This window comes from Amia ocellicauda, chromosome 14, assembly GCF_036373705.1.
Source record: "Amia ocellicauda isolate fAmiCal2 chromosome 14, fAmiCal2.hap1, whole genome shotgun sequence".
In the NCBI taxonomy this organism is placed as follows: Eukaryota; Metazoa; Chordata; class Actinopteri; order Amiiformes; family Amiidae; genus Amia; species Amia ocellicauda.
Genome location: NC_089863.1, coordinates 7,401,581 through 7,418,900, shown reverse-complemented (window position 1 = coordinate 7,418,900; position 17,320 = coordinate 7,401,581). Strand labels below are relative to the sequence as shown.

Here is a 17,320-nt window from a genome sequence, read left to right as displayed (position 1 = left end):
AAAAAGGCAAACAGAATGTTAGGGTATATTGTCGTGTTCATGCAGTTTAATCTTGGAGGTGAGGTTTAATTACATCCACACTAACAAATCCGCAGTTTATCTGTTTATGTATAAATGTCAGAATAGCAAACTAATTCCCCTTTTAGTAGAATACAGGATGATGCTCTTGCCCCTGTCCAGAATGTAAGTGGAGACGTCCATACCGGGAATCTGCGAGCAATTAACTAACTATACTAACAGGGGAACACTAGCTCTCTATGGCACTTCTCACATTATGCTAAATATGTAACCTACCAGGAAGGGCTGCTTGTAGATTCCACACCACAACAAGCACAACAAAGTGCAACAAACCCTGACCTGAACCTCTTCACCCTGGAACAGAAGAGACTACGTGGGGACTTGATCCAAGTCTTCAAAATCATGAAGCGCATCGACCACATCAAACCAGAGGAGCTTTTCCAGATCAGCAGGGACACACGCACCCGGGTACACAAATGGAAATTGGGCTTCAAGGTAGAGTCCTGCATTTCAGCCCTAGCCCGACGGGCCCCGACTTATTTACACCCCTCGGGCTGGGGGGCTTCGTGCCAATTTTCATGTCATAGTTCACACGCGGGCCGGGCATCGGGCCTGTTTTATGCTCCTCCTCCTTTTTATATTTTAGACATTAATTAATTAAAAGAAACTATGAGAAGTTGATGATGGTAAAACAAACATAGAAAGACGTTTTATAACCTATCACACTGACACGCATGACACGAGAGCTACCGCGCCTAAGCAGACCGGCTCGCACGGTGTCAGTGTCCCCGCCAGCGGCAGCAGCAGCAGCGCCTTCAGCGCAGCTGGAAGATACAGAAGAAACAGGACTGAACTGAAACCTCCACTGTGGATGCTGTGCTTTTTCTCCTTGATGCTCTGTAAGAGACTGTTCTTCTGGCTGTAGTCATGTTAAGATTAGGAGGCTGTCTTGTTTTTCGATTGATTGGACTTTATTTTCATTAGTTTAACTGTTGGAAACTATTGGACATAAGAATGGCCATGTCCTGTGCTGATGCTTTGAGGTCAGATAACCTGCGTGTTTATTTTATGTGTTTAGATCGTACAGCCCGTTCGTTTGCCGTTGCGAGCAGCAGAGCAGCCTGGTCAGCTTGTCACAAATGCCTTTTTACTGTGGTGGTGATAATAAACATTTATACTAACATTGTGTGATATGCTTGAAGTGTTTATGGATTTTATTATAGGCAAGTCAAGTGTTGATTTGAGAGGCTAAATTGATCAAACATGATCAACTCACTTAACTCAACTTAATAAAGAAACTAAAATAAATATAACTACTTTGTCATTAAAAGCATTTTATGGCTGCAACAGTAGTATAGGCTGTGTAATGGAGAAAAAAAAAAAAAAACACGGGCTCCAGTCGGACTCGGGCCGAGAATTGTGATCAGCTGTCAGACAAGGGCCGGGCTGGGGCCTAGATTTGAGGCCCGTTGAGGGCTTTACTTCAAGGCATTCAAGACGGAAAACAGGAGACACTTCTTCACACAGAGAGGCACCACAATCTGAACAAACTCCCCAGCGATGTGGCTGAAGCTGAAAGTTTGGGAACATTTAAAAATAGACTGGATAAAATGCTTGGATCACTTAGATATTAATGGACACCAAACGAGCACGATGGGTCGAATTTACTCATTTGTAAACTTTCTTATGTTCTTAAGAACTTACCACACCGACACTGGAGGGAGAAAGAGTAATATTGTAATATTATGGTACCACTTCTCTTAGGCCTGTTTTGGTCAGCAACAGAAGCAAATATGGCCAAGTAGGGCTATGCATAAATAATTCAAATCTGGCTGAATACCTGTCACATTCAAATGATCAGCCTGTCATTCTACCCAAATCATTCAAATTCACGATTTTTGCTCCTGCTTAAAAATTTAAAGCTCCTTGTCTACCAGTATTTATGTCCATCTATCTACCTATCAATCTGTCTGTGTCATTTTTGTACACTATAAAATACAATACTTGCATAAGGGAGCCCTCCCAGGTGCTCAATGGGGAGATTAAGATGTATTCCAGCAAAAAGTCAACACAAACTATACAAAACAAACAAACAAACGCAGGACTCTCTGAAACTAAAAACTAAATGTATAAATGTATCTGAAAATACATTCAACTAAACAGATACATAATTTAGTTTTAATAGAAACCTGGGTGATTTGGATCCAGGAGGAAGTTCCAGCACAAACTAGTGAATGAACTCCTACACTTAAACAAAAAGAAAATAAAGAAATGGAAATGTACACTTGCATTTTGTCTTTTGTATACTATTAACAAGACCTTAATTAACTTAAACAGTAGCGCAGAAATCAAAATGAAGTGCCTGGTGGTTCTGAAAGGAGACATTATGAAAGACAGCTCCGTGATGAGCAATTCCGCCTCATCACAACTCGATTATACAATACCAGGATTCTGCAGTCCTGATCTAGGATACAATAGTTTCCAGCATACAAAACATCCCAGGCTGACTTCCGGTCCCTTTTGTTTTTGTCAGCAATTTGACTGTCCTATCTTTTAATGCAAGCGTGTCCAGCCCTGGTCCTGGAGAGTCCTTATCCAGCATGTTTTAGAGGTCACCCTTGTAGCACCTATTTATTAACACCTGGAAGTATTTCATTCTCATCCGTGAAGCAGGTGGTGTGGTGTGAGGGAAGAATTCCCTTGGTTGACTTGTTTACATGATTAATAAATCACATGTGTTCCCAGTGTTCAGAAATTGCTGCTTTAGGGAGTCCTATAAGATTAAGTGGATTGGGGCTCTCCAGGACCAGCAGGGTTGGGCATCCCTGTTCTAGCGAGTCGAAAACTGAACACATCTGTAGGAGACAGGTGAAATACTGTGAAATAAACAGACATTATTAACACAACTTCAACACAAGCTAAACAGTGATGTCATAAGCAAGGGCCAGATAGGTCAATCTGTGGGTGGTGAAAAGGATAGGTCAGACAAGGAAAAATATAGTCAGGACAATTCAAACACTTTCACCGCCTTCATTTACAGGTAGAAATATTAATGCCATATTCATGAGGCCAACACGAATAACAATGTAATTTTGGGGGGTAATAATATGATATAAATGAGAGCGGAAGTCAATCTGGGAAGTTTGGTATGCTGAGAATGCCTTAATAAAATGTATAATAGTATGGATTTAAATTATTATTATTATTATAATCATTATTATTTATTTATTAGCAGATGCCCTTATCCAGGGCAACTTACAAAACATAAGAGAATTACAAGTGCAAAACAGTATAAAATTAGATTACAACATATCACAAGTTCAAAATTACACAAGTGCATAAGAAAATATTCAGTTAATACCAGTCCTACATCCTAGATTGTGAGCTAATAATCGCAGACAAGATGTGAAGTCATAGTTAATAGCTCAAGGGAACGGGACATAGGGGTAAACATCATAAACAACACGAGTACTAGCAATGTAAAAGCAAGTTATACGATGAAAACTAGATATAAAGTGCAATTTAACAGGAGAGCTGAGCCACACAGGGGAATAACAGCTAAGTTACAAGTACAGTCTGAACAGATGTGTCTTGAGTAATCGCTGGAAGGAGGCCAGGGACTCTGCTGCCTTGACTTGGGAAGGTCGTTCCACCACTTAGGGGGCCAGGGATGAACGGAGAGGTCTGGAGGGGATGTACGAAGAGGTCAGGGTCTGAAGGCAGAGGTGATTCTAGGGTATGTGGGGGCCCCAGGCAAAATAAATCAATCTGATGGTGAAGCGGGGTAGGGGGGGGGCGGTGCAGCAGAGTTTTCTACCATGAGAGTGGGGGGGGGGGAATGCAGGAGTGCGGATAGGGTTTTCTCTGTGAGAGCGGGGGGGTGTTTCCCATTTGGGGGGCCCCCCTCAGACCGGGGCCCCAGGCCATTTGCCTAGGATGCCTACCCTCTTTGCGACGCCCTTGTCTGAAGGTAAAGGCGTAGTCTGGTCCAGACAACGTAGGTGAAGGTCAAGATCTTAAACTGGATGTGAGATGGGATCGGGAGCCAGTGGAGGTAGCGGAGCAGTGGAGTGTGCGAATCGGACAGAGAGACACCAGATGAGCTGCAGAGTTCTGGATGAGCTGGAGCGGGCAGGCCAGCCAGGAGGGAGTTGCAGTAGTCCAGGCAGGAAAGGACTAGGGACTGGACAAGCAGGTGGATTTTGTTCCCAGACTTCATTGTCTTAGAATACTCTTATTCATCTTAACAGGATTGTTTATTACTATACCGGGGAACGTAGGGTGTCTGCCTATAGTTGATGAAAAGACAAAATCAAATCTTCAGTCGGTATCATTAACAGACCACGGAGAAGCGAGTGAATGTTAGAGGAAAATCCTTATAGGCTATCAGTATTGCTTCCAACATTCATTTAAAACATGCTAGTGTGGATCTACAGTATACTGCAAAAGGTTGTGTTTTTGTTTACCAACACCAAAAGGGCAATTAGCACAATATTGCAGATACAATCAGAGAGGATAGAGACCTAGTCAATGTTTGTTTTATTATTTTTTTCCATTGGACTAGCATAAGAATGAGTGACTTTCAAGTTAACATAACGGAGGCTGGTCTTAGAGTTTAGTGTGGCGACTGGGTTTCCTGACAAAGTGTGCGAATGTCGGTGCTGCACCCTGGTGGCCAATATGAGTATTGTTTATTATCAATTATTATTGTTTAGTATTGTACATTTCTTTAAAATTTGTTGTTGTTGTGTGTCAGGGTCACTGGTAGTGATTTACAATTAGACACATGGACGGTTATTGCTGGTGTTCCCTGCATCACAAAGGTTTTTCAAATATTAAGGTGCATTTTTCTCGATCCCAAATCCCGTCCCTTTTTGTATCTGCATGACCTCGACCCTCACCAGGATAAGCGGTTTCGAAGATGGATGGATGGATGGATGGATGGATGGGTATCTGCATGAATTTCCGCACAGTGACCACTAGGTGTCATTACAACCATGTAATGCCTAGCCTTAGTCTCTATATTACACTCAGGGGTTAATCCAATCTTTTTAACCCACAACCAGCCCTTTTCTCTACAAATGGAGTCGCAGTGCTCGCCCAGGTGACCGACAAGCCACACAACTGCCGGGAAGGTTGCATGACAGGTCAGTTTCTCTCAAGTGCAGATTTGGAAATTGTCCACACACTCTGTGCCAATTGATTCGCTGTTGTCACACTAATTGATATCCGGAGTACATTCACACAGCACTTCAGTGTAAGTAACTTTAAAGAGAATGTTAAAATAAGATAAGCCTTTTTTTTTTCATTACAGAAGTAAAATAAGAGAGACGCTCAATTTGCGTAAAGTATTATAATACCGAAATTCATTTTTTTTAACCAGTTAAGAGAGAGTTTTTTTATGATTTGGCATATTAAAGATGCATCAAAATCACTTGGATCTTCATTTGTGAACCACCTCTTTGAACTCATCCTTTGAGAAGGCTCTTGGTACATGTCATATATTAACTGTAAGGTCTTTCAACCCCCTGTGTTGAGCAGGAAAAAAGACAAATCTGTATTAAGGATTTCTCCCCGTCCTTGTACAAAGAGAAAACAGGTATGGTGCATGTGGAATATAAAGAGCAGGAACAAGAATGAAATAGAAAGACACACAGTCATAGTAAGTCAATGTCTGTGCCATCCAAATGATTCACTCCGCATTTATTGATTTGCACAAGCTAAGGTAATCTTCTCTGGCGAATCCGTGTTTTAAATAAACCAAGCAAAGCCATGGCATAGTTTAGGAATCCGTCCAAATGCCTCAGAGATCAATTAAGCCGATTCAAATGCAACCTTTTTTGCACAACTACACATCTGGCTCCTGTATCCTTTTCTCCACACACACACGGGCGGATTTTGTGACTTAGCTTACCTATCACAATTGGTGGTTTGCTTCACACTTTGGATTTATTAATGGGACCATTGTTATTTATTCATGTTTTTTACGGTCTGGCGGATTTTTGGGGGGGAAATGCATAAGTCAGAAATTTGAACTTTGCTGTTCTTCATTAATTAAAAATATGTATACTGTTGTTGCTTATAGTAAGCTTGTAGCTGCTGTAATACTGTGAAGACCGAGAACCAGAGTGACGGGCTGAACATCAGGGTGTCTTCAAGGTGACGTGTTTGGACTTTTGTAAATGCTTTGTATAAGATTTGCAAAACCTTTGTATAACACGAGAATCCAGGGGAATCCTACAGAAGCCTGTATGGGAGGGATAACAGCAGTGACACTGAAGCAGAGCTGACCATGCACATGTGAAACATCATGTGTATGTAGCGTTTACAAAACCGGGAGAAAATCCCAGTCCCGGGTTTTTGGAGTTTAAAATGTATAAACTCGCGGTCCCCAATACAAATGATTTCACAGGCATATAAATAAGAAAAATAAGCAATATGGAAATAAAAGTAAGTAAGAAAACCCCACTAAACTCACTCTGAACTTTTCTGATTGCCCATCCCGATCCTGGACACCATATCGAAGCCCTACTAAAACTAGAAGTCTAGAAACGTCCCTGGTTAGACACATAAAACACATTAGTTGACTGAAATCCTGAAATCTTAATTTTCCCTCTTATTTTATTCATTAAACTAGAACCCCTGGCCATATGAACAAGGTAATACAAAATAAAATATTAAACGCCTTTTTTTGTCTATATTTTATGTGGAGCTGAAATTAAACACAAACTCAGTTATACTGCATTAGTTTAATATAATAATAATAATAATAATAATAATAATAATAATAATAATAATAATAATAATAATAATAATATGTATTATTTTTTAATTCACATAGTTATTATGTATTGATCATTTGTATAAACTGAAGCGACCTCATAGAGCCCCCAGATGTTTGCAATACCTTGTTTGTATACTTTTTGCATTACTGAATGAACTTTACCTCTTCAATCTTCCCACCCAATGAAAAAATACAGGAAAGTATACAATAGTTCACTGTTGCCCTGTGCATGAAAGTATGATTTTTCTTTCTTTTTCGTCAACCTCGGTTTTATACCCATGCCAAACAAGGGCTTGCGGGGTTGAGATATCGTCCGGGTCCCCGCGATGGAAACACTATTTGTATGGTGTCTTCATTGCCTATATAAATATGCAAACTTCTGCTGGGCTTGCTTACTCAGACTGGGAATATAGCAGGACCTGCTGTCATGAGAGACATACGAGTGCATTGGCCGGCAGCTGCTTCTGCATGAGCCCTGCGTGTCTACAGAAACATCTGCATGCAGGCGGCGGACTGAGCTGGAGAAATGAAATGCATTAGGGAGACTGACGCGAATGTAAACTTCTGACATTACAATCTTAGTGTTGGGAAATGTGTACCATAATGTGAAAATCGAGACTAACAGACGGGTTCATACATCAAACAGCTGGGCGGATCGTTTGTACGTGGAGAGAGGTAATAGAAAGAGAGTGGGCAGATGGATTTGATGGATATATTGGTTTGATTTCTTGAAATATAAAACGCTAAAGGGAAAAATGGAGGGATAGGTGTAAATATAATATGGGACCTGTCTATCCTAAAAATAAAAAATTAAGTAAATGAAATACCTCGATTTCCATGAACATACAGATAACTGGGAGGAGAGAATGAAGAAAAGAAGTGTTCATGTACTCTTCTTAGCCCTGGGTGAGTTTTTGTAAGATGTTTTTTGTAAATATGTGAGTCTCTCATGTTAATAATAGGTTTTCACATCACCTTTTATGCAACATAGTTACATATACAAAAGATTAGGGTATTGGACAATTTAAAACCAAGCCAGTACAAAGGCTGAGCTGAAAGTGTTTTGAGTTGTTTTGAGTCTGCCTTTTCCATATTACTTTCAGTTTAGTATTTGACAGCTGTTTAAAATAAAGCTTTGGCATCTTTATCTTTGAATTGCAAATCACCTGGACATTTCCAGAGCGCTTTATCTCTTTTCAATTTTATTGGCTTATTTAGTCCTTACTTATAAACAATCATGGCTTACCTCAATCTCTATTCATAGATGAGTAATACGTTGTGTGAACTGTTTACAGATTTGAATATCCCTGAATTTTCTTTTCCCTACAGCGTGGCTTCTGATCCGCCTCTCCGACAGGATTGTCCCTGCCAGTAGTGATAGTAAGTAAAGGTTTACAGTTTTGTCAACATCGGTGCCACTGTGATCGTGTAAAAATTGAAAGTGTTGATTGGTGATTGGTTCCCAATCCTGGTCTTGGGTACCCCCTGCCCCAGTGGTTTTATTACAACTGAGCTCCCAATTACTTAATTGAACCCTCAATTAAACTAATTTGCTTCATTTGCCTTATTAAATTAAGCTCCTCTCCTGGCTTTTTTAGAACATCATCTTCTGGGCATTTTGGTGAAACAGAGGCATGTTTTGTCACTAGATATTATGGTACCTTTGACTTTTCGGTTTGGAGCAAGACAATCACGGCACATGATACACATTTTAAATCCACAATGGCCCATCCATTCTATCTGAAAATAACAGTAGCCCATATCTCTCTTTGGTTCAATATATATTTTTTAACACAACTGCTATGGAGTTTGTTTGTTCTTAACTCTGAAACCATTATTGTACAGATGATGAAATGTATATATATATATTAAAAAAAAAAAACACTCAGTAATGAAGTGCCAATAAGGTCAAAGGGGAGGTGGATTTAAAACAATTATATATAAATGACCCAACATTACATTTGTACATTTATTTTTTATTAAACAAAAACACATGGAGATATGATTTGTGAGCCATAGGTTGCAGACCCCTGTTCTAAGTGCTCCACATAAAGATTTGAAGTTTTATTTGTGACTTTTCTGAAGGATCTGTGCAACCCTACTTAACATGAAGCTACTTTGCAGGACTTCTGGGGAGCTGGTAGTGACATTCATAGTAACTGTGAGCTTGGGTTTCCACAGACATTTGTGCACCCAATATAACATCTACAATCTGCGGTCCAAATATGCAGTGTATCAACACCGGCGGGGTTCCCAAGTGCTCCTGCAATGCTGGCTATGTCCTCCCTCATGGAGTCGCACTGACATGCATACCATATACCTGTCAGGGTAAGAATGGTCTTTTTAATAGAACTCATGACTTCCTGGTTGAGAGACGCACTATATCTTTTTAACTGTTCGTGGTCAAGAGGATTACCTCATGCTTAATTATGCTTCATCACAATCTGTAGTCAATTCAGTTCCCACCTAATGAGGATTTGTTTTGTTTTTTATATAGTAAAACCTTCATAATTTCCCCAAGGTCTTTAGAATTGAAGGTTTCAAATATACAATGCTACCTGGGTTTGCCATCTAAATGACCACAGTTCGTAGATGATTGAACTCATTAAAAATACAATCTGTGATGCAGTTTAGTCTTATTTGAGTGCTAAATTCTGACGTATGTCTTTGTTTATTTTCATAAGAAACAAAAAACTGTGCAATGCAACCAAGGATCTGTGGTTCAAATGCAGAGTATCACAAATCAGCTCAAAGTTGTACAATGCAACCAAATATATGTGGTTCAAATACAGAATGTGACACACCGACTCGCTACTATAAATGTTCTTGTTTCACTGGATATAATACCACTAATAATCCCTGTAAAGGTAAGTTAAATATTGTTTTTGATTGCAAAGCAAATATATATTTTTGTATTTATGAAATTATAACTTTTGTTTTTTATTTGCCTAAATAAATTAAAAAATAAGAACATAAACTATTCACTGGGAATTGTAATATTGTCAGTCAGTTTTTTCTTTTTTTTGTAACATTACTGATTTTTTGTAATCCATGTGGAACGCATTCTTGAAATGTTAATTTGTGTACTGTGGAAGTGAAAAGGTGTCACATTGTATTAAGCATTAGAAAATGGCTATGAAGTGTAAAGTGTAAATACAACCCCTTAGTCTGCTGCACAAAGGCACAATGTATCAACAATGCTAGGGGTCACAACTGCTCCTGTAGTGCTGGATATTATGCCTTGGACAAAACCGGTCCAATAAGTGAGTTAAACCAATGTCAAGGTAAGAATTATACTTGACTGTTTGTAACAAGGGACAGTGGACTGGTGGGACTTAATTGATGTTGAGGCAACGACTATAGAAGGTTATAGAATAATTACTTAATGAGGAACTGAGCCAAGGGAAAATAGGGTAAACTGGAGAGAGGGAGATATCTAGTGGTGAACTTGGGGATGGTCAGGGTTCAGACATGACACTGTTAAGGAAGGTACTGTGAATTGGGAAGCAAATGTTTGAAATTGTTTAAGGGAGGGTGGATACAGTGGTACTGTTTTTGTTTTTGTTTTGTTTAGAACAGGAAATGGTCATACCAGGTTACTTGAAAATAAGATAATAAGACCTATTAAGAATTCAAAATCATAACATTTTACATGATTATTATTATTTCATAGCTGGAAGTTTTCTATTATGAATATTTCTAATTATATTTCTAAATATTGATATTTACCCAATCACCAGAAAAAATATATATTTCCAGAAGGGACACAGACTTGATTATGAAAAATAATATGTGGTCATGTGTTACAGATATCGAGTGTGACCTCACTCTCACACACCGTGGTGTGTATGATCAATGCACCAAATGTGGGGGGGGTTACACTTGTTCCTGTATCCCCGGAGCCAACCGTGCTCCTCCAGCAGTGGGAAGATTTAAAGTTCAATGTAAAGGTAAGACATTTTTGTTAATGTTTTATAATCAGGTTACATTTGCAGCTGTTAATAAGTGAGATATTAAAGTAATATATGGTTAATAAACTTGAAATATTGAAATATTAGGTACTGCTTGAGAGTACAAGGCCCGATTTCATATAAAATAGATTACAAATTCATCTTCAACTATTTGATCATGCAATCTAATGTGAGCTGTACACTCACCTAAAGGATTATTAGGAACACCTGTTCAATTTCTCATTAATGCAATTATCTAACCAACCAATCACATGGCAGTTGCTTCAATGCATTTAGGGGTGTGGTCCTGGTCAAGACAATCTCCTGAACTCCAAACTGAATGTCTGAATGGGAAAGAAAGGTGATTTAAGCAATTTTGAGCGTGGCATGGTTGTTGGTGCCAGACGGGCCGGTCTGAGTATTTCACAATCTGCTCAGTTACTGGGATTTTCACGCACAACCATTTCTAGGGTTTACAAAGAATGGTGTGAAAAGGGAAAATCATCCAGTATGCGGCAGTCCTGTGGGCGAAAATGCCTTGTTGATGCTAGAGGTCAGAGGAGAATGGGCCGACTGATTCAAGCTGATAGAAGAGCAACTTTGACTGAAATAACCACTCGTTACAACCGAGGTATGCAGCAAAGCATTTGTGAAGCCACAACACGTACAACCTTGAGGCGGATGGGCTACAACAGCAGAAGACCCCACCGGGTACCACTCATCTCCACTACAAATAGGAAAAAGAGGCTACAATTTGCACAAGCTCACCAAAATTGGACAGTTGAAGACTGGAAAAATGTTGCCTGGTCTGATGAGTCTCGATTTCTGTTGAGACATTCAGATGGTAGAGTCAGAATTTGGCGTAAACAGAATGAGAACATGGATCCATCATGCCTTGTTACCACTGTGCAGGCTGGTGGTGGTGGTGTAATGGTGTGGGGGATGTTTTCTTGGCACACTTTAGGCCCCTTAGTGCCAATTGGGCATCGTTTAAATGCCACGGCCTACCTGAGCATTGTTTCTGACCATGTCCATCCCTTTATGACCACCATGTACCCATCCTCTGATGGCTACTTCCAGCAGGATAATGCACCATGTCACAAAGGTCGAATCATTTCAAATTGGTTTCTTGAACATGACAATGAGTTCACTGTACTAAACTGGCCCCCACAGTCACCAGATCTCAACCCAATAGAGCATCTTTGGGATGTGGTGGAACGGGAGCTTCGTGCCCTGGATGTGCATCCCACAAATCTCCATCAACTGCAAGATGCTATCCTATCAATATGGGCCAACATTTCTAAAGAATGCTTTCAGCACCTTGTTGAATCAATGCCACGTAGAATTAAGGCAGTTCTGAAGGCGAAAGGGGGTCAAACACAGTATTAGTATGGTGTTCCTAATAATCCTTTAGGTGAGTGTATATGTATATGTTAACTTTTGTACACAGTCTTTAATAATAATACTAATATAATACTATTTATCATCCATGTGTCAATTTTGAAAAAGGTAGGTTTGAATACAAGTGTACAGTGATCCCATTACTCAGCGCCATCACTAATGATAGTTACCACTGCGCCTGTGATCCCACATACACTCCCTCTGTTGGAGTCCCAACCAACTTCTATCCATGTCAAGGTAAGCATCTGTTTTGTTTTGTTCTTCAAGGATGTGTGTCAACACAGTTACAAGTAAAAATCATCAGATGTTAAGAAAAGTTACAATTTAAGGTCTTATAAGAACATAAGAAAGTTTATAAATGAGAGTATGCCATTCGACCCATTGTACTTGATTGATGTCCATTATTAACTAAGTGATCCAAGGATCACGTCCAGTCTATTTTTGTTGCCTTTTTTATTGCTTCCCCACATTGTTTGGATGGAGAAAGTGAGGAGTCCACATAGACTCCTAGGTCTTTCTCATGCGTTACTTCATCTAGTTCTATTCCTCCCATAGTGTAATTATAGTGGATATTTTAGTTACCTGCATGTATTACCTTGCACTTGTTCACATTGAATTTTATCTGCCAGGTGTTGGCTTACAACTGAATGTTATCTAAGTCCCTTTGAATAGCCTGTGCTGCTGAGATTGTATCTGCTGAGCCACCTATTTTAGTATCATCTGCAAATTTGACAAGTTTGCTAACTATCCCAGAGTCTAGATCATTAATATAGATTAGAAAAAGCAAAGGCCCTGGTACTGATCCCTGTGGAACTCCACTAACAACAGAATTGCGTACTTAACAAATTAAGAAATACGAAATGGAAAATAAACCTGTGATGAACGTAACGTGACAAAGAACAGTTCAACTCCACTTCAGAGACATGTATGGCATGAACCCTGCTGAAGACATACTGCTTTAAATCCATGTAAAGATAAGAATTGTTCTTTCTTTGTACATAGACTCTTTATTGAGAAGGTACATAAAGGCAGTTGGGTACATACAGGTTTAAGTATGCAATTCTGGCCACATCAAATCCTCCAATTAATGCAATAACTTGCTTCTGGGCTTTCAGTGAGAAAGTAGCAGGTGGCTTTGCAGGATGTCTATGCTCTCCTCCTACCGTCAAACACATCTGCTATTAGAACAGATGTTGAATTGGTGGGAGTAGTTGACAGATCTGGTATTCCATATTGTCTGGAAACAGCTGGCGATTCCTAATTTACAAGAAACAAAATAAAACCAGCAGCTTCAACCTGACGAATTTGTAGAATTCCACGTAAGGTCAAGACTAGTATTCGTTCTGTAAACCTTATAACATTGACTGTCTTTTTAAAATAATAAGGATCATATCAAGAGGAATGTCCGGAGCATAGTCACTCGAGGATTGAAAAAATACCTTGAATTTTCATGTGGAGATGACCCACAAGAAATTAGTCTGTTTAGATTTTACTATGTGAGTTAAAACTGCACAAGGAGACAAAGGTAATGTTGTGAAAATCTCTGATTCTCCACAGACGTTGATGAATGTATTTTCCAACCCTGTGGTCCAAACGCAAAGTGTAACAACACAGTGGGGAGTTACAGCTGCATCTGCAGTCGTGGGTACATCTCTGTTACTGAAAAGACAGTGGACAAAATATATCCTTGTCAAGGTAGGAATTGTTATCGTATATGGTGATATGCTGACCACCTACCGGTCCAACGTAAGTTTTCGCTAGACCCCAGCATGAAACCGCCTTACTGAATCAACATTTATCAACATACGGGCTACTGCAACACATTTTGTTGATATGTTAGTGTAGCCAGGTTCCAGGTTGATTCAGCGCTGATTCGTGAGGTTTAGTTTTGATATATTCCTGAGATGGCACACTCAGTGTAAATCACAAAAGCACGAAGGCTCTGACATGCTGTGAAAATGTCTATGGTTCTCCACAGACATCAATGAGTGCCTTTCCAAGCCCTGTGGCCCCAATGCAACGTGCATCAACACTGTGGGGAGCTACAAATGCTCATGCAACAGTGGATTTAGAGTGCCTAAACATAACTCAGGGGTGAATCATTCAGACCTGTGCCAAGGTGAGTTTAAAAAAAAAATTGAACTATGCCTGAAATGCAGTGCCTTGTGAAATCTTTGTAAATGGCAGTGAACGTTACACCATTGTGGACTGATATGAATAATGAAGTTACTATTTTATGTTTAACTGTACTGTGGGGAAAGTCACCTCATTTCAACTCTTTCTTAAAGCCTGGGCCCAGATAAAGCAAGTGAATAGCTCTAGAATTAATTACTGGATAATTAATTTAACATATTAACACACAAGCAAAAAAATTAATGAATACTTAGCAATATACAATACAAAATGTGTTTAAGTCCTTCTTCATTGTTATTTGAAAAGCTGTACTGCCAAATTTAAACATAAATGTTGTTTTTAAAGGCATTTTAAAAATCTGACTGTGCTGTCTCAAATTGTACTGGTGACAAGGGACCATATGGTCTCCCCTCCAAGTTATATTGAGGTTTCTCTAATCTTGATCCTGGAGGTTTTTTATTTTCAGCTTTGAAAAAAAATTAAGAGACCACTCCAAGTTCATAAATGAATGTTAAGCGGTCTCTTAATTTTTTCCACAGCTGAATATCAACTTTTATCGGTCACCCTTAAATCATAAATGTGTGAAGACCTGGGCATGTTTTATCCCATTTGGTTTAGAAGATGTTCCACTAAATTCTGACATTTTGAGACAATTTGGCGTGACGTGAAGGCTTAAAAGCCCCCATGTCTCAACACTCTCTCATTGATGATGATGAACACATGCTCCTAGTCACTTGAACTTGCAGATTGCAGGTGACCTAGGAAACTAATCAGGTCTTGGCTCTCCAGGACTCAGGTTGCAGTCCAAAGTGAATGATTTCATAAACCCAATCAAATGGTATCTACATTCTCTGTCCTTTGGTTCTTCCAGCATTCAGTCTACACTTTGTGAGGGAGAAGAGAGGCTGGAAGGAAGCCTTGCGTTATTGCCTCACCAATCACACCGACCTGGTGTCCGTTCAGAACGAGCGGGATAACCGTTATCTGATGGATTTCCTCAGCCGAAATTCTGGTTCCCCGGATCAAGTGTGGCTGGGCCTCAAGCGGCACATGAGCTGGCAGTACTGGTACTGGACTGACGATACACCAATCACATTCTCTCACTGGGATGCGGGGCAGCCCAACAACCCTTTCGATGAGCTTTGTGGGGCGGCCAAGTTGACCTCAGATGGCAGCTATGCCTGGCACGACACTTGCTGCCAGCTTCAACTCAGCTTTGTCTGCTATTAGCTTAAATTTCACCCCTTTTAGCGCAATGCATTGAGCTCGGTTTTCAAGAATCCCTGTTCTCCCAATAGTCCCCAAGCAGCACAATTATCCCTCTTCATTCAAATCCATTCCAGAGGAGTGCAAATCATAAATACAGGAACATGTAAGTGATCGTAAAGCTATGCAAAACTATGTGTAGACTTTCCATTGGTGATACTCACTCCATACCATAAAAATAAGCTATGACTGGATTTGACTTAATTATACCAGTTCCTTAACTAATTGTTCTTAATTGGCCCTTATAGATTTAGAAAGAGGAGGGTTGCTAATTCTCTGAATTTCACTCCAAAAATGTTCTCTGTTCGGAACTATTTTGACTGATATGCCCACAGAGATTTGGACATTTGCATGGCTTGTGTTGTTGTTTCATACTGCATTTTCATGCCCTGGTAATTACTGTTCTGCTGTTTGAGATCTTAACTGATTCGGGTTCACCAGTGGTTTGACTGTGTAATCATTGGACCTACTATTAAAAAAACTATATTCAACACTACTTTGAATCTTGTCTAAACCTTTACTCTTGGCATAACACCAGCTCCTTAAAGATGCTTAGCATAACCCCAGACTGTTTGAAAGTACAGCTTGTACTAAGCACTCAGACTGTGCTTCAACTGGTCACAACTTAAGTAAACACAGCAGGTTAATCATTGAAAAACATGCAAACACATGACAATGTATCTTAGCACAAAAGATACTTAAAATGTAGGTTTAATCTAATGGGGAAAACACATAAGGCATTAAGTAGGTAAGTTCAAACAAAGGACGCTTTTGGGATCAGTTGTGAAACGAGACTCTGGAACGCAGAAGTTCAGGAAGTGTTCGAAGGTGTGGGAATCCAACACGTTTCGCATGATCTTGTGGAAGAAGACTCCCTGGAATCTGTCTGATATCCAAACAGATGTACACAGGGTATTTATCTTTCAAAGAAGGGGAATTCATAACTCTGCTCCCTGAGGCTCCTGATGACTGTATCTGTAGCACTTCTATCATTTACTGCAACCTATGCCCTCCTCCCCACCCCTTAGCACTTGTTAGCTCATTTGTGCTATGGTGTGTGCTTGTTGTGTTTTTAATGGATTGCATTTACTGCACTTTGTCATGCTTTGAAAATGTTTCCTGAGGAATCTGTAGGCAGTCACCCTGAGTAAGGTTTAATCATCATCATCATCATCATCATCATCATCATCATCATCATAATATTAACAATAATAACACCATAGAAGAAGAATGTTGTGGGTGAAATACTTAATTGTTTGAATGGATCAAATGCAATGGAAATCTGCATTTGAATACATAGGTACCATTTTTACATGTGAGGCGATTGCAGAGTCTTATAGAGGCTGTGTGGAAAAAAAAACAATCATACTGTTGCATGGTCCTCTGACCCATTTCCTGTACAGACACTGGCCACAGTCCAGTCTTACAGCTCACCTCCCTAAATCTCCACTTTCTAAGCAGTGGGAATACATGTAAGCCATTGACTGATTGTGTTCGGTCACTCATTTGTCCAATGAAGGGATCTGTCGTGCTTCACTGCTGAGTGATTAGGACTGGAAGTTTCCAAGCCTACATAAACTGAAGATTCAAAGTATCTTGGCATGTGTGTTGATGACCTATATTTTGTCTTTCTTGGAAGATAAACATGTTTGGTTTTGTAAACAACTTGATTTTGCTCACCAGTTCGGGACAAGAGTTTTATTTTCCTTGATTTTAAGTAGTGGTCATCTTCTTTCCTTGTGGATTTTATAGATTAAGGACACAGCAA

At 39.7% G+C, this 17,320-nt stretch overlaps 1 protein-coding gene and 1 long non-coding RNA gene across 2 annotated transcripts; both read left to right on the top strand.

The window, feature by feature from the left end:
• The first annotated feature begins 6,109 nt into the window (after positions 1 to 6,109).
• On the top strand, positions 6,110 to 9,116 carry LOC136768505 (uncharacterized). Its single transcript, XR_010821984.1, has 4 exons — positions 6,110 to 6,177; positions 7,652 to 7,708; positions 8,132 to 8,182; positions 8,984 to 9,116. It is a non-coding gene; the product is annotated as an uncharacterized LOC136768505 (long non-coding RNA).
• Positions 9,117 to 9,931: 815 nt separating this feature from the next.
• LOC136768093 (adhesion G protein-coupled receptor E2-like) lies at positions 9,932 to 16,039 on the top strand. Its single transcript, XM_066722148.1, has 5 exons — positions 9,932 to 9,944; positions 12,262 to 12,390; positions 13,711 to 13,848; positions 14,132 to 14,272; positions 15,158 to 16,039. Exons 1-5 carry the CDS (start codon positions 9,932 to 9,934, stop codon positions 15,514 to 15,516), a joined length of 780 nt encoding a protein of 259 aa, XP_066578245.1. The 3' UTR covers positions 15,517 to 16,039.
• The last annotated feature ends 1,281 nt before the right edge of the window (positions 16,040 to 17,320 follow it).

What these genes read in the sequence shown, in the direction of transcription:
- LOC136768093 (XM_066722148.1), top strand. An exon ending in CAAAATATATCCTTGTCAAG is followed by an intron (nt 13,849 to 14,131) that starts GTAGGAATTGTT and finishes GGTTCTCCACAG; the next exon opens with ACATCAATGAGTGCCTTTCC. An exon ending in TCATTCAGACCTGTGCCAAG is followed by an intron (nt 14,273 to 15,157) that starts GTGAGTTTAAAA and finishes TGGTTCTTCCAG; the next exon opens with CATTCAGTCTACACTTTGTG.